This window comes from Sapajus apella, unplaced genomic scaffold, assembly GCF_009761245.1.
Source record: "Sapajus apella isolate SASKATOON/1434 unplaced genomic scaffold, GSC_monkey_1.0 scaffold3, whole genome shotgun sequence".
Lineage (NCBI taxonomy): Eukaryota > Metazoa > Chordata > Mammalia > Primates > Cebidae > Sapajus > Sapajus apella.
The window spans coordinates 32149317-32168080 of NW_022436943.1; the positions used below are offsets into that span (position 1 = coordinate 32149317).

The following is an 18764-nucleotide window of genomic DNA, read 5'->3' on the forward strand; positions in this document are numbered from 1 at the left end:
AAGTTCCAATTAGGTAGGATTAGTGGACTCTATCTAGAAATTTACATACTGTTTTTCAGACAGCTATAGACTTCTCTTATATGCCTTTCAGTCTTTTAACGTCTGAGGATATATATGCTGTCAAAAATCAGGGAAAAATATTTAACTTGAAGTGTTGCAACAGTTTACTTTTTAAAAACTCCAAATTCAAACTTTTGAAATATGCTACTAGTTGCTTCACTGTAATATTTGAATGTTTAAATATTATATCGTGCGTACCCATATACAAAAAATATGAAGAAACATTGAGGTTTGTGTAAAATCATGTGGTAAAATAATGAGGAACTCTGCAAATATTGGCTCTATTTCTCATATATTCGAGTGATGCACATTTGAAATCATTCTCAAAACAAATGAAATTAAAATGAACACATTCGCTAGGAGTGTTAAATGCTTTAAAAGGAACTTTTTTCCCCATGGTAGAGGTGAGAAGCAGTGGGAGAAGGACAACTACCTCAAAATAAAATAGGAAATGAATGTGATCGTAATGAAAAGTTTCAAAACTTATAAGCCAAATTAGTATCTCCTGTCAAATATTAAATTCCTGCCATTATTATAACTCTCATCTTGGTTAGTTCTTGTGCTTTTCCTTTTTTTGGTCACTTGTCACCCTTTTATATTAAGGTTGAACTAGAGCGGTTTAATAAACTTCAGACCTGCATCTTTAGTTGGATTTTTCCAAAGGTTGGAAAATGTACATCTCTCCACCCAACTAAATGGAAAAGCACATGTAAGCTAATATATGTCTTACCCTCCACTCAACCTTTATCCAAGGAAAACAAGAAGAATCTCTTAATCCCTTTACACTCCAAATAGGCTAGAGCAAACTTTTCCTATAACAAGCCAGATAGTAAATATTTTAGGCTTTTCAGACCATACGGTCTCTGTCTAAACAACTCATCTCTGTCGTAACACAAAATACAGCCATAGGCAATATGTAAATGATTCAACATGGCTGTTTTCCAATAAAACTTTATGAACATAGAAATTTAAAAGTATCATTTTCATGTGTCATAAAATATTGTTCTGATTTTTTGTTTTAAATCTCAATCACTTTAAAAAATCTAAAAGCTATTCTTAGCTCAGGGGCCTTACAGAAAAGATAGCCGTCCAAATTTTGCCCTTGGGTCATAATTTGCTGACCCCTAGACTAGAGAATTACTGAAATCCATCAGGCACCTTGATAGAAAAAAGGAAAAAAAATAAAGAGTTTTATTTTGAAAACACCAAATAGTAGCATTTAAGCTTGGGGAGGCATAGTGATGTCTTACATACTCCATCTGGCTGTGGGCATAAGACAAACATCAGATGAGCATGAGGATGCTGTAATTCAGTTATCTTGACATGGGAATACTTTTAATATTTTTAATTTTATTCACACTGTATTGATAAATCAAGAATGATGACTCCTGATCAGTCATCAACGAAGTCAATATGCCATCCTATTTTAATAAGCTTCTAACTTCTTGCTTGATGTGGCACTGACTTTTGAACTAAGTTGCTGGTTGGAAAGAAAGGAAGAAAGAAGAATTTTACAAAGCAATCTGTTTTGGCTGAAACTAGCTTGCCATTTATTCCCAGTCCTATAGTTTGATATGTTTAATTGTTCTGTTTGTGAGGGTGGCTTTGTCATGTATGCCAATCTAGTTTGATGATAAAAGTAGATACAGTCTTGGTTGTATCACGCAGTGGCAGGCAAGCCTCAGGCCTGCTAGTGGACTTATCAGAATGCCTGTTACCTGCTCTGTAATGAGGATATTACCTCCCTTGCAGGATGTTCAGATGCAAATAAAAAGATGTAGGTGAAAGTATTTTAAAAACCAGAGTATTAGGTATATGCTTTATTTACATAAAGAAAAACAGCACAAGGTGGCATCTGACTTGGAAATATAATAATAGAATGGGGTCGCCTAAGTTGGGTCTCTACTGAAACAATAGGCTCATTTACAAGAACTACCAAATCCACAAGAAACTTAAATGTAAGCTTGGAAAATAAAATGTCCTTTATTAAATGGAAGGGCAGGATTTTTACTTTCCAACCATTGGTACCATTACTAAAAATAAAAGTAAAATCTTTAGTAGAGTATTGAAAACCATATAGCCATCTTTGTCACAGAGAGAAAAAAATGTTTATTCTAGCTTTTAGAATATCTATTTGATATTATCTATCTTCCAGGACAAATTAGGAGAAAGGGTGCTCTTTGAGTTTTCCATAAAAGGTAATGCAATGAATTTAAACCGGGTCTATAGCTCACAGCAGGCAGTTACTGCATTGCAACTGTGGACCGGTACATTAAACAATGCACTGTGCAGGTGAATAACCATTACTGAAGTTGTTAATGTCATCCCTGATCTGGCCTACTGAAATCCTTGGTGGTTTACCCATACAGGTGCTACAGATCACAATGACAAAATTAAGGTTGCTTTATTGCATCTACAAGAGGAACACTGTGATCTTTCAAAAACACACATTTTCATGTCATTTCCCTGCTTAAAATGCTTCAATGGCTCACTGTCACTTGCAGAACCAAGTTCAAACCCTTGATTTTAAAACACAAGATCTTCCTTGCTCGGCATGTCTCTCTACCTTCCTAGCCTCATCTCCACATGTACCTTTCCCCCTTAGTCAGGCTCAATACATGTGTCAAGTTTCTTCAAAACATCCCATGCCCTACCAGCACCCAGATACTTATGATAATTCTTCACTCAGGATGGAATGCGGTGATGCAATCTCGGCTCACTGCAACCTCTGCCTCCCAGGTTCAAGTGATTCACTTGCCTCACTCTCCCAAGTAGCTGGGATTACGGGTGCCTGCCACCATGCCTGACTGGTTTTTTTTGTAGAGATGGGGTTCCATTCGTTGGCCAGGCTGGTCTCTAACTCCTGACCTCAAGTGATCTACCCTCCTTGGCCTCCCAAAGTGCTGAGATCACAGATGTGAGCCACTATGCCCAGCCCATTTTGTATATTTTAGTGTAACGGCATAATTATACTTGAGATTATACAGTGCTACATTTTCAAATTAGGTACCAAATTTTTAAACATCATGTAAAAGCTCTTATGTCTCATGTTTTGTCTTTCTTTAAGAAACAAAAGGTATGCACAGTCCTTAACCATAAACAAAGTAGAAATAAGGGTAGGAGGGAGAGACTGAACATTAAAGAAACTAGACTTAAAATACATATAAGTTATAAAGAGTTCAATATTGTAAAAAGGAAATGCCAACATCAGATATTCCTCTGCAGTGAGCTGATGTTTTCATATACCCAAGTTACTAGAATGCTATTATTCCAGTATGTTACATAATTTGTCTAAGCTTACAAAGGTAGTTACTGTCAGAGCTCAAATCAGAGCCCTTTTCTTCCAATCCAATGTTTTTTTAGAGATAGAATTTACCATAAACTGATTTCTCCTTTTAGAAGATAAAATTGAATGCTTTGATATTTTTAATGGGATTTGAACACACCTAAACTGACTAAGAAAAAAAACAGTGAACAAAGTTCAGATTTTTCTAATACTTGGATTTATAACTGCTTAGCGGTTTTGTCTATATTACATGGTTTATTTTAAGGTACAGTTGACCCTCGAACAATGCCAGTTTGACCTGCATGGGTCCACTTTATGAAAGAAAAAACAATCTTGGGACTCCAAACTCACTATGCCAAAGGGAAAGTAAAGCTTAGGAAGACACACACACACACGCCAAAAAAAAACTGCTCCCGTTGTTCTAAAACAGCTGTAATTTCACATGCTGACTTTACATTGTGTAAAATGTAGATTTACTCAGTGAGACAAATGTATAGTTGATTTTACCTCCAACCCCTCTTCCCACATAAAAGATATAGATTCACTGAGCACTGTCAAAACCTTGCAAGAATATAACCACTTGCCTTATTGGCTATCCCTTCCTTTTTTGCCCATCTTGTTCCTCTCCTGTTTGCTCTTTACCCTTTAAATACTGAAGTCCTCAAAACCCTCTTTGGAAAAAGCATAGGCCACAGATCCTACTGTAACTTGTGTTTCCTTTCCTAAATACATGCTCAATCTTGGCAAAATAAACTTCTAAATCGATTGAGACCTGCCTCAGTCACTTTTTGGTTTACAACTTACATGAAGATTTTTCAATAAATATGGTCAGCTTTCTATATTGGCTCATTTCACATCCTCAACAAAACATAGTTTGAAAATACTGCATTTGCTGGATGGGTAACCTGCCTACGGAAGTGCTGACTTCATATCTGAATTCTTCAGGTCCAGCTGTTCCAGGGTAGTCCTAGAACTGATCCTCTGCACATACCAAGGAGAAAGGACTCTATAATGAAAACAGCATTCTGTTTTCATTAGGTGCAGCGGCTTATGACAGTAAACCCAACACTTTGGGAGGGTGAGGCAGGAGGGCAGCATAAGCCCAGGAGTTTGAGACCAGCCTGGGCAGTATGACAATACTCCATCTCTGCAAAAAAAAAAAAAAAAAAAATAGAACTAGTTGGGCATGATGGCAGGCACCTGTAGTGCCAGCTACTTTGGCTTGAGCCTGAGAGGTCCAGGCTGCAGTGAGTGGAAATCACACCACTGCACTCCAGTATGGGCAACAGAGTGAGACCTTGTCTCAACCAAAAGAGAAAAAGAGGAGAGAAAGACTTTGACTCCAGTGCAATATCAGTATTCTTAGATATCAAGGCCACTCTGCTACTAATTGTGTGACTTTGGAGAAACGCCTCCTTTATAATCCTCATACATCTACGTTTATTGAGTGAAGAGAGGTGGAAGGGAGAGAGAGACAGGGAGAGAGGAGAGGAAAAACCAGGGAGGGGGGAAGAAGGAGAAAAATATAGTCAAGTCTCTTCCAGATCTATGTATATAGTTAATTAGTTTAAAGGAGCATCTACCTGACAAAGGTCATGCAAGGTTGTGAATGAACACACACACACACACACACACACACACACACACACACACACAGGCTGATCAGTGAAAGTGTTTATTAATTGAACAAGACATCCTCTACTTTAAGAATTATTTGAAATGTGTTGTTCTTTTTTTTGGCATGATGCAGTAAGCTACTGCTTATCTTCATCTGAACTAAATTTATAGAATGCAGATATTTTATACATTGTTGACTATCGCCATTTAAATAAAAGAATCACCTGATTATCACTGTCCACGCTACCTCTCTAAAACAATAAGGAAGACATTGAAAAGGGCTATCTCGTGATACATAGTAGCGTATCAGGTTGTTCCACTGAACCATCACCTTCCTAGATAATGCATATTTAGTATCCTGGCATCAAGAGATTCATTATCTTTACATGATTTTAAATGCTAAAAGTAGTTAATAGGAATGCCTTCATTAAATGTAAAAATAGTTGCAATTTATAATTTCTCTCTTCCAGAAATTTACAGTTATCTCTGTTTGTAACAAAACTGAAAAGCATTCCAGGAAATTAATAGTTCAGTGACAACAAACAAAGGATGTCATCAGCCAAACACATTCTAGTATTAACTCTGCTACATACTAGTTGACTTTCAATAAGCTATTTAATTTTTCTAGGCCTTAGTTCACTTGCCTCTGGTAGTCTTGTGTCTACTGAATAACTCGTAGAAAGGACTTAACCCCCAAAGTGCTAAATAGGTGTTTATAAGTAGTAAGCCACCATACAGTATCTGACACAAAACAGCAACTAACACAATGAGCTCTCACTCCTACTCTCAGGGACCCCAAGCCATCTGGGACATTTTAATCATTCAACTAATATGTACTGAGAACTTATGAGATGCCAAGCCCTTGACTGGCTAACCTCGGTCAATTTAACTGTGACCCTGGTGAGGTCACATTTTTTGATATAATCTCCTAAAACTAAAATCAATTGACAAATGTTTTGTTTTATCCCAGTCATAAGTATGTCCAAATATAGCCAGCTATCTTGCAAAGATGGGTTTTCTTCAGAAGAAAGCACAAAAGAACTGAGAGACTCAGCATGTAAGAGTATCCAGTTATCTTCTAATAAGGAGATAGTAGGGTGTCCACCTCACCAAGTGATGGCCAGTGTATTAACCAGCTGGTAGCAACTCCTGCATAGTGATGTAAAGCCACTTCAGGGCAATGAGCTTGCTCCAGCTGGCAGGAGCCTATTAACGCATGGAGTGCCTTCTGCAGACTGGCCTGTAGGAAAGGTCCCTCTCAATTTGGGAAAGAAACCAGCACAAAAGAATGCTGAAGGTGTACCACTTCAAAGTGAAGATCTACCTGTCCCACCTTCTGCCAAAGGGGACAAAATCCTAACCCTAGCCAATGATGTATTTCTTTTTTATGATGGGCAGTTGAACATGGACCAATGATGTATTTTTTATTTTGTTTTCTCCAAGAGAATCTGCATAGTTTAATTAAAGAAACATGGGCATTTGAGTTAGAGAGAATCCTAGATCTTATTGTTAGCTCTCCTTCATACTGTGTGTCCTTGGGTAGGTTTGTAAACCTCTCTGAGCTTGTCTTTTCAATTGTGCAATGTAGTTGTTTACAAATACTATAGGGTAGAATGTAATGTTTGCCTACATCACACAGTGGTTAGGAGAGTATGGAATGGCCATTTCCATCTGGAGTTTGAGGAGACAGGCTGGTCTAGAATATCAAAAGGCAGTAACTTCAGGAGGCATTCACAGAACCACAGAATGTTAGAGCAATGATCTCACAGTCTCCACTAGTTTTTAGACATGAGGACGCTGGGGCTAAGAGACTATGTAGTTCACTCATTGTCAAAGAATAAGTTAAGGCACCTGTCCAGTCTCTAGCCCGGAAGCCAGTTGTGAACTGAGCGAGAAGGGGCTCTGGCCGTGCAATCCACCATGATCCCTGTTCTCCTGTCCCCAAACACTCCCCTCCGCTTCCTTACTCTAAAACTGTAGCACAAAATAAAGCTTTACAGTGCTTCTATTCATGTAGAAGCTATAGTTCAATCAGAACTTTATCAACAAAAAGCAAAATAGAATTAGTTCTAAGATACGAGACACAATTACAAATTAAAATACATGTTCCAGAACGCATAGTGAAAATCTTAGAGAAGGAAGAGAGTGTTATGAGGAAGTGTGAGAGGCAGAGAAAAAAGTTGGGGAAGGGGCGAGGCAAGCGTAGTGAAAGCCTGTCCCAAAAGCTAGCATATTCTAGCACATTCTATCATAATCAGCTCATGATCTGGACAGTCCATAAACAGATGTGTGTGAATAAGAGAAGTGGGGGAAAATAAACATTTCCTCATAATATCCTCATATGCTTAGAAGATACTGAAACTTGTCTTCCATTAATTAGGAAGTCTTCTTTTCCATAACTAGTGGCATAATTATTACACAGCAGCCGTAATTCTCAAAGTGTAATCTCTGAGCCAGCCATGTCTGCCACACCGGGAAACTTGTTAAAAATGCAAATTTGGGCTCCATCTCAGATCTACTGAATCAGAAACTCCAGGGGTGCAATCCTACAATCTGTTTTAACAGGTGATTCTGATCCACACTGTGAGAACCACTTCATTCTAATATGAAGAGGTTTCAAAGCAGTATGTGTCAACAATGAACAATACCTATCTTTTGGAATGGAGATGGGATACTGATGAAAATACATAGTCAGTAGAAGAGAAAGGGTCATGACCAATAAAAAACACAGGTAAAGTTTAGGGGAGTGGGGCTGAGAGAGACAGACACCAAACATAAGTAACAAACAGCACAAATTTGTGTGGGGTAGTCCTATTTGCCATTCACTGTAGAGGAAAATAATTTTCCCAACACATGGCCCTGTGCTTGAAGGACTCTTGGAAGTATCATACATCTTTGCCACAGATAGATGATGCAGCAGTTTGACTCCCACAACAATCAGGTTTAACCATATATTAGCATCCTCGTAAGCATTTAAGCATAATAAATATCCCTGGTAATATCTGCATCTGTGATCAATATTTGTGGTCATTATTAATAGGATCATCAGATATGGCAGGATAGCAAGGAGATACTGGATCCTAATTGGCTTTTATCTAAAACAGACTCAGGTCTCCGATTCTCCAAAGCACATCTCTACTCAAGTGTGTTATCTCAAGTCAACATTTTTAAACCTCAACTCCTTTTGCTCTCGATGAAAACAAAAATCAGTAATAATATCCAATAAGCTCAAAGCTACCTCACATTTGTATTCCCCCCAGTGAGTGGCACCATATTTGTACAATTCTTAAAAGCAGAAACCTTCGAGTCATTGAGGTCTCTTCTCTCCGTTATCCTTGCGTCCAATGAACCATCACCTTCTGATGGCTCTGTCTTCTAATCTCCTGAATCTGTCTCTTCCTCCCCACCTCAGGTACCACTGCCTTAGCTGAAGTCCTCATTTCTGGCCTGGGATTAGAGCAACAGCTTTCTAAACAGTCTCTGTGCCTCCTCGCTGGCCCTCTCCTCAACCTATTTTTCCTGCTGACATAAGACGATATTCTAAAACAAGAACATCATAGGTCTTCCCAGCTTACAAATCCTCCATCCTCTGCTTCCAAGATTCCATTTCTCACACTTTGTTTTCCAATGCTCAAATGACTCCCCGCTTTACCCTCTTGCTCTCACCCTACTCCTCCTTCTAGAGTCTTATAACACACTCTCTAGAAAGCTGAAGACTCACCCATCTCCAAGGACAAGTTAGCTGATGCCCCATGACTTCCCTGAGCAGCTAGTGTGTCACTGTCACAGTTCTTAGCACATTCAATTCCCCTAATTTTTTTGTAAAAACACACATTGACCCTGCCTAGTATATAAACAGTAAATGTTTGCTAAATGTGTAAGCTATATTAAGCAGCCTAAGCCATCCCCTAAATTACAGTCTTCCCCTCTCTTTCCTCATCAGAGAAATACCTACTAATACTGTTGGAAAAACCATGCAAGTGGCTGTTTTCATCAGGCTTCCTTATTTCTAGCACTGCCTGTATTCCAAAATAAAGAATATTATAGGCTTCTAAAATGTAGCCCTTATCCATGTGCTGGTTTGATAAAGATTAAACCTAAAGTAAAATAACTCTAATACATAATTTAGAACATTTCTGGTTTAAATGTAATCAGAATACACTCCCTAAATCTGAATCCTATCACCTTTAGTTTGTCAGCATCAATCATTATCTCCAGGTCTCCTATCAGGTCTTGTCACTGATCCTTTCACCCCTCATGTTCATGCATTTCCTCTAAACCTAGAATTCCCTTAACTCTTTACACCCTCGCCACCCAGGTTAGATGGTGAAGGAAGGGAAGGATACAGCTAAGCCCACGATTTTTCATGACTGTTCTAACGTAACCACTAACTTCTCCCTTCTATGATTCCTTCCATAGCTGTGCAACGCCCTGACCCCATTGGCCCATTGGGCTTTAGCAGCACTTTATGTAACGATGCTCTCAAATACTGCTGCCTAATTCTGTATCAGTTTCATACTCAACCTGATGGTCTCCAACCTAATGGTCTAAGTATCTTCCAAATAAAGATATTTGTTATTTTAAATTTTATTTCTCATGTAATCCCAAACAGACTGGAACTATATCAATGTATTTGGAAGTCTGTATCTTTATAGATCTATAAACGTGTTATATAGAATTTATGATAGAGTAATTATGTGTGTCCAGTTGTCCAGATTTGACTAAAAACATTTCAAACATATTTAAGTTCTAAATACCTAGACTTTTTCTTCCAAATGCATCATTAAATTACATTATTCAAGAATGACAGGCTGGGCGCAGTGGTTCATGCCTGTAATCCTAGCAGTTTGGGAGGCCAGGATGGGTGGATTGCCTGAGCTCAGGAGTTCAAGACCAGCCTGGGCAACATGGCAAAACTTTATCTCCACTAAAAATAAAAAAAATAAAAAAAAATAAAAAGCCAGGCTTGTGATGCGCACCTGTAGTCCCAGCACCTGCAGTCCCAGCTACTTGTAGGGCTGAAGCATGAGAATTGGTTGAACCCAGGCAGCAGAGGTTGCAGTGAGCTGAGATTGTGCCACTGCACTCCAGCCTGGGAAACAAAGTGAGATTGAAAAAAAAAAAAAAAAAGTGTTTCTAAAGGCACTCAAACTTCACGATATGTAGTAATTCTTTAAAAAAGCCTAAATACTGATCTTGGGGTTTACAAATTAAAGGATGATTATATTTAACTTTGGATTTTCTTATATATTAAAAATTACTAGTTTTTGAAACCTGTGTGCCCTTTCATTTCAAAGCAAAATGTAACAGTTCACACCTGTAATCTCAGCTACTTGGGAGGCTGAAGTGGGAGGACTGTTTCAGGAGGTCAGGAGTTAGAGACAAGCCAACATGGCAAGACCTCATCTCTAAAAATAACTAGCAAATACATAAAAAAAAAAAACAGCCAGGCATCTATAAAAATATATTTTTAAAAATATTAGCTGGATACAGTGATGCATGCCTGTAGTCTTAGCTAATGGGGAGGCTGTGGTGGGAGGATCCCTTTGTCCCAGAAGGAACTGAGGCTTCAGTGAGCTGCAACTGTGCAACAGAAAAAAAAGAAGAAGGAAAATAAATGGAAAAATAAAGGAAACAAAATGTAGTGTTCTCCTAGCCTAAACATGTATTTCACAAAATGCCAAAACAAGGGTAGAATCAAAAACTGTAGCAGAAGTAGCTAAAATGTGGCAAACTCACAGATCCAGAATTATTAAATATCTCATTTCTTTATTTTTTTACAGATGATTTTTTAAAATACTGTCTCTGGCAAAATTATATTGTTTTCTTACACATAAATTTGGAGGTTAAAAAAGTTTACTGCTCCTTTTTCCTGAATTTCAGCACATTTCTGATACCTTCCTAGTACATGACAAAAAGAATCCTTAACCTTGATTGACATGAGGTAGATACTTCATAAATTGCTGAATGAATGTTTGCCCAAGGTGAATTTCCCCACCTATGTTTTGGACTCTATCCTTTTCTGTCCCTTTAGGGATCTTGTTTCTTCATTATTTTCTGTCTATCCTCCTCAATTGGCTCTTTCCTACTTACTTCTCCTGTCACTCACAGACACACACACAAACACACACAAACATAAACACACACACCCCAACTTACCCATATGTGAGCCCTCCAGTTATCATCAGATACTCGTTTTAAATACACTTAGCAGAGAAGTGAAAGAAGCAAACGAGTATATGTAATCACTGGGTGCTTTCCTATGACTCCACGTACTGCCCCTGCCCCCGCCCCCGCAAAGCCATAGCAATCAGGATGGTGGGTGTCCCAACAAAAACAATGAAATGACTCACATGAAGGTCAACAGCTCTACTGTTTAAACAGTGCAACACTGACATTGACCACTTGCTTCTCCTCAAGACCTCCCACTTGTGCTTCTAGGACATCATCCTGACTGTTTTCCTAGGGAGTTGGTCACAGCCTCCTCCATTGGCTTTTCCTTGCTTTTTGTTAAATGTCAATATTAATATACTATATTTTTAGGTATTATACTGTTTGGCCATTTGGGTCGTTTCCAAGTCATAATCAGTATAAATAGTGTTGCCATGAATAATGTTTTATATGTGTTTTGTTTACAAGTCAGGATAGTAGTTCATGCCAAAGGAGAAGACACTGGCGAATGGGAAGTTAGTGAGTGGGTAGTGCTAACATTCTTTCTTGACCTCAGTGGGAGTTAAATGTATCTACTTTGTAATAGTTGATTAAACTCTCCATTTATTATTTGTGAATTTAGAATTCTGCATACTTCAAAAAGTTTTTTAATTACTAAAAACATGACAGTTGTACAAAAAGAGGTGGCAGTGACTCTGGTAAACATTCTACAATGCCAATATTCCTGTGACAAAAAAAATGTTCAGCTTCATTTGTATCAAAGAAAAAGCATATTAAGACAAAAATGCAGTTTTCTACTTGTCATTAATTGCCAGGGAAATGCAAGAGAAAATGTCCACTGTTAGTGAAGATGTAAACTAATACAACTTTTCTAGAAATCCAACTGGCAATATATACCTTCAAAACATGTATTATGTTTAAAAGTTCATCTTTAAAAAAAAATAATAAAACAGGCAAATGTGAAAAATTTGTATATGAGAGAACAAGAATTTATATATAAGAATCTTTTTCATAGAACTGCTTATAACTGTGAAAAACTAAAAGCAAATTTTCAACAGGCAATTAACTAAATATAACCATTCAAAATATATGCAGCCATATTTAATGGCATGAAAATATGTTTATAATTTATTAAGTTAAAACAAGTTACAAAACACAATGATACATTTGTAAGGTAAGGAAAATCACAAATACTCATAGAAATAATGTCAAGAAGAGAAGACAAAATCTTTTGTTTGCTTTTGTTATCTTTGAGAGAAGTGCTTGCTTTTGCTTGTTTTAGGCCTCCTATGCACTTTCCTAAGCTTTCTACAAGGGCTATGTAGAACAATTTAAAAAATAAACTTTTATGTAACTAGTTTCATGAATGAATGAGAAAAAAAAATATGAGTGAAATAACATCTAACATAGTATCAGGGACAATGGCAGTTTCTAGTGTCTGTTAGTGCACGTATTCACAGAATTACTCAGATGGCTATTGAATTGGTTTCCATAAGTATGGTTGAATTTTATAAGCTTCATACTCTATATACAAAGAGGCCAACATTAGACAACGTTTTAGCGAGCAAATCTTCCTTCAAAAGAAGAATATTGCTTTACATTTGAAATTGTACTGTAGTGATTAGGAAACAGATGAGTAAATTTCACTTACAAGATTTTTTAGGCTACTATTGCTGAAAGCATAATTTTCTTTTCTACTATTGAGCAATTATCTTTTAAGGAAGCAAAAAGTGGATATGGCTTCAAATTCTAAGTCTCTGACAGCTTTACAATTTAAATCTCATACCCTGAACAAAATATAAACATCAACGCAGTATATGCAAAGTAGTCATGAAAGAGAGCAACAATTGGTATAAAAAAAAATGATTATCATACACTGAGAATTAAGAAGTAATTTTCCATTTTTCACTTTGCTTTCATGGGGTCTTGTTAATAGCACTTCCCGCTTGTACCAGGTTATGATTTCCTCTAGGTCAGTAAACTCCAACATTGATTGTATTCACTTACAAGAAGGCTATCCACAGCAAACCCTTTCCCATATGCAGATTTTTCTTTCTAAGGCTGATTTACAATCACTGCTCTCCTTTCCATTTCTGAGAAAAGAAAACTTAGCCAAAATGTGCTGTTAACTCCTGCCTGAGAGTATCTCTCTAAGGAAGACTCCACTGATATGCTACAAAGTATTGCTGGCGTGACCATTCATACCAGTTTGCACAGGATGGTCCTGGTTTCCATCCAATCTCCCTACATAGTTGTTAATGGCAGCCTCTTTCATTTCCCAGTGTTCCACATTGAGTTAATACATTATATGGCCAGCCTATTGTCCATACACAGTACATACAATGCTAGCTCTAGAACTTGGAATAAATACCTCTATCTATCTATACTCTTGCCTTGTCATCCTTGTGCACTGATAGCCTGGAATAAAAAAAAAAAGAATAAAGTGGACTCAAACCACCCCCTCCATTGGTGGTCTACAGCAATCTGAACAGGAATCCTTTCCAAGGTGGACCCTATCCACCTCTGGAAGTATATAAACCATGAGACATAAATTAGGAGGTAGGCTAAATCATATACTTTAAGAACAAAATGAATATTTTCTAAATATTTGCAAGCCATTCTATTAACTGGTAGGGAGCTGTGTCTTTTAAATATTAATCTAAACAATTCCACAAAATGAAGGTAGATCCAAGTTTCCTCCAAGCCTAAATATTTCTAACTCTGCTAATGGTATAACTTCACCCAGTACCTTAGATAGAAAACCTCAAGATCATGCTCGATTCTTTCTCTTAGCCCTGTCCAGTTAGTTACCAGGCCCCTTTGGCTCTATTTTTAAAGACTCGGCAATTCATTACCCACAAAAAATCATCAGAACAAGATTTCTAATCTGCAATCATTACAGCAGTCTTCCTCTGCTTTGTTTTCCTCTCCTATTCATCTCCCTCACTTCTGCTAGAATTATCTTAAAGCAATCTCTTTAGCTCATTGCCTACTCAGTACCCTTAGATAATACCAAGACTTCCTAGTGTGGCAGGCAACACCTTTATCCGTTGCACTGCAGCCTCCCTTTCCATCCTCAATTCCAACCACACCTCCCACTAGGCACATGCTCTTCAATGGTTTTCATCCAGCTACCATACTGCTCTTCCAGGAAGTGTTTAAAAATGTTTGGGGACATGTTTGCTTATAACAGTAGTTTGAAAACAAAAAGGACATTTAATGGGCAGGGACCAAGGATGTTGAATGTCCAGCAATGTAGGACAGGTCCCATGAAACAGAGAATTGCATTGCCAAAATACCAAAGAACACTCCGGGTCAGAGTTCTTGTTCCCCAGGCACCTTATTTTTACATATATGTGGTTCCTTCCTTCTAGAATTCATTTAAATAGCCCCCACTAGTTCTGTTTCCTTCCAAAATAATATTGTCATTGGATGATGTAATTCAAACCCTCTTCTCATCTGAAGACTGTCTTGTCTGAATAGTCACATACATAGTGTGTTAATGGAAGATCATTAAACCACTCTCATAAATATGAGATTTAATGATCTTATACATATGCACATATATATGAGTGATTTAATTATTACTGACATAGCACTTAATATATTAAATTATGATTGAACTACTTACCATTTGTCATTTTATTCTGTGGTCCCCTTTTTGTTATCCTTTCTACCTCCTAAAATTTGAGTTCCTTCAAGAAAGGGATGTTCCTTTGCTTTCTCATTTATTTTTTTAAACCACAATTTATATGACTGATCTAGAAGACTCATTTTGTAAGCAATTTTTGGATTAAGAGATGAAAAACTGCACCCTCATTCTTATGTACAAGATGCCATTCCTTAACCTTTTTTAAAAATAGTTATTAAACGTGCAACTCAGATTACTTTAAAATAACCTAAACTTTTTAGTTATAACAATAATGGTTCTTAAAGAAACCACCTTTACCATGTATTTAATTGCAAGGTAGACTAAGTCAGGATTACAAACTCAAATAAAAAGAGAAAAAGAAGCTATAGAAACTGGTAAACAGAGAGATTGTTCTCAGTATAAGTACTTAAATTACTTGGTGTTTTTTTGTTTGTTTTTTATAAGCACTGAGTAGGTCCTCTTTCCAAAAATCTGTCAAACAATATTGTGCTTGAGATCCTTGTGATTTTAAAAAAAATTTTATGTAATCTAAAATAAAGTGTGTATGTGTGACTGTGTCTTACAGTACTATACAAAATATAAACTAAAAGTGCTCTTATCCTACCACACTTACCACACTCATTTTTGCAAGTTTGAGCTTAGATTCTTTTTTTTTTTTTTTTTTTTTTTTGAGATGAAGTCTCACCCTGTCATCCAGGTTACAGCACAGCAGAGATCTCAGCTTACAACAACATCTGCCTCCAGGTTCAAAAGATTCTGGTGCCTCAGCCATCCTAGTAGCTGGGATTACAGGTGTGCACCACCATGCCTAGCTAATTTTTGTACTTTTAGTAGAGATGGGGTTTTGCCACATTGCCCAGACTGGTCTCAAACTCCTGTCCACAAGTGATCTGCCCACCTTGGCCTCCCAAAGTTCTGGGATTACAGGAGTGAGCCACCACACCCAACAAGCTTAGACTATTTCTACTGCCTATTACAAATATATTTTTTTAAAAATCAGTCAAAATCTTCAACTTAGCTCCTCTCCTAAGTTGCATATCCAGCAATACAGGATAGACAAAAGCCAAATGCTCACTTGCACATCTGTTCATATCTGGGGCTCGGTGTCCATAGTACCCAGATGGGCAGGAATGCAGGCACTCTCCATACTGGCGCATCCCTTCTCTTCGAAGGAAGAAGAACAACTTCTGTTGACATCGGCTGCACCCATTGTCCTTTGAACAAGACAAACAGCCCTTGCAAATGGGATTTGATGCATAACTAGCTGTAAAAGAAAAACAAAAATTGTTTTTAATTATGAGTATAATCAGACTTTTGGTAAATACATGCTGGTGAAGAGACAAATTTTTTTTCTGCTATACTCACATAGAAATACTAAATAAAATATCCCTCCCCCTTTTTCCTCTACCTCCCCTATCCAAAAAGTGGTTAATATACAACCAAACTTAGAAACAAAGAGGAAACTCAAGGCAGAGTTGAGGCAGAAGCTAAAGCTGAATGGCTCATGGGGGTATCAGACCAGAGGTAGAATTTAGGGCAAGGTCCTCGACCCAGGCTGAGAAATATTCATGTGAAGATCTGGCACTTAGCTCCCTTTATGTAGATAGAGTCGAGAGGGCTGTTTGTTCATGACCCCCTGCCCTAACTGGCCAGAGCAGAGAAGCACAGAGTGGGTAGGCACAAGAGAAAATGTAACTCATGAGACATAAGAACACCAAGTCTGCAAGGATGGGATCTAAATTAAAATTATCATGTAGTGTGGGGTCTATATGGTGTTGACAATTTAAAATAAGAATTTCTTCAGATCCAGGAAAACCCACAAAGAAAAAATATAAATACAGAACTACTGTCTAGATGCTTTTTACAATCCTGAGATCTGGGCTTTCATGAAATGCTACCCTAACATCAAAATGAATAAATCACCTGAAAAAGCAAACCTTCATGAGGAACAGTCATCAGTATCAGTAAGAAAATTTCACACCTAAAAATACAGAAATAAGGCCATTCTGAAAGAGCCTTTAAAATGAATATCTACCAGATAACTGAAGAGAAAAAGGAAGAACAAGAAATCACATGGGAAAAGGCAATAATGTACACATTAGAATGAAATGAAAAATCTAAAAGTTAACAAAAAAAAAATTCCACGGAGAAGCTGAATGGCAGGCTAGAGAGAATGACATAACCAAAAACACATTTAAAGAACTGTGGCACAAAACAAGATAAAAAGGTAATAAGCATGTAAGAAAAAAAAAAGCGGAAATGTTCCAATACATGATTGGTAGTTACTACAGAAGGAAAGAGTAAAGGGAATGAATAAAACACACCTTAAACTGATAAGCAACTTCAGCAAAGTCTCAGGATATGAAATCAACACACAAAAATCACTAGCATTCCAACACACCAACAACAGTCAAGCCAAAATTCAAATCATGAACAAATTCTCATTCACAATTGCCAAAAAAGAATACAATACCTAGGAAATACAGGCAACTAAGGAGATGAACAATCTCTACAAGGAGAACTACAAAACACTACCCAAGAAATCAGAGATGATACAAACAAATAGAAAAACATTCCATGCTCATGCATAGAAGAATCAATATTATTTAAATGGCCATATTGCTCAAAGCAATTTGTAGATTCAATGCTATTTCCATTAAACTACCACTGACATTTTTCACAGAACTAGAAAAAACTATGTTAAAATTTACATGGAACAAAAAAAGAGCCCAAACAGACAAGGCAATCCAAAGCAAAATAACAAAGATGGAGGCATCACACTACTCAACTTCAAACTATACTACCTTAACCAAAACAGCATGGTACTGATACAACAACAGATAGACCAATGGAACTGAATAGAGTACCCGGAAATAAGACGGCACGTCTACAACTGTCTGATCTTTCACAAACCTGACAAAAAACAGGCAATGGGGAAAAGATTCACTCTCAATAAATGGTGCTGGGTAACTGCCTAGCCATATGCAAAAGATTGAAACTGGACCCCTTCCTAATACTATATATAAAAATGCATTAAAGGCTTAAATGTAAAATCCAGAACTATATTTAAAAAAAAAAAAGTTCTGGAAGACAACCTAGCCATTATCATTTAGGACATAGGCACAGGCAAAGATTTCATGAAAAAGATGCCAAAAGCAATTGCAACAAGAGCAAAAATTGACAAGTGGGATCTAATTAAAGAACTTCTGTACAGCAAAATAACTTATCATGAGACTGAACAGACAACCTGAAGAATGGGAGAAAATATTTGCAAACTATGCATCTGACAAAGGTCTAATATTCAGCAGTATAAAGATCTTAAAGAAATTCACAAGGAAAAAAACCCATTAAAAAGCAGACAAAGAACATGAACAGACATTTCTCAAAAGAAGACATATATGTGGCCAACAATCATATGAAAAATTCAGTATTACTGATTATTAGAGAAATGCAAATAAAAACTACAATGAGATACCATCTCACACCAGTCAAAATGGCCATTAATAAAAAGTCAAAAAAATAACAGATGGTGAGGTTGTGAAGGAAAATAAACGCTTATATACTGTTTGTGGTAGTATAAATTAGTTCAACCATTATGGAAGACAGGGTAGTATTCCTCGAAAACCTAAAGACAGAAATAACATTCAACCCAGTAATCCCATTATTGGGTATCTACCCAAAGAAATATAAATCCTTCTAATATAAAGGAATATTTATTAGCATACACACATATGCTCATTGCAGCACTATTTCTCAATAGCAAAGACATGGAATCAACCTGAATACCCATCAACTGATTAGATAAAGAAAATGTGTTATATGTATAACATGGAATATCAAACAGCCATAAAAATGAATGAGATCATGTCCTTTGCAGGGACATGGACGGAGCTGGAGGCTGTTATCCTTAACAAAATAGCACAGAAAAAAAAAAAAATACATGTTCTCACGTATAAGTCAGAGCTAAATGATGAGAAC

General features: G+C 37.0%; 1 protein-coding gene across 8 annotated transcripts in view; it reads right to left on the minus strand.

The window, feature by feature from the left end:
• RSPO2 (R-spondin 2) overlaps positions 1–18764 on the minus strand; it is a 223442-nt gene that overhangs the window by 77193 nt on the left and 127485 nt on the right. For all 8 annotated transcript variants that reach the window (XM_032251699.1, XM_032251690.1, XM_032251714.1 and 5 more), the window contains one exon: positions 15862–16050. In XM_032251699.1, coding sequence (XP_032107590.1) covers positions 15862–16050 — 189 coding nt within the window. The remainder of the gene's footprint in view (positions 1–15861; positions 16051–18764) is intronic.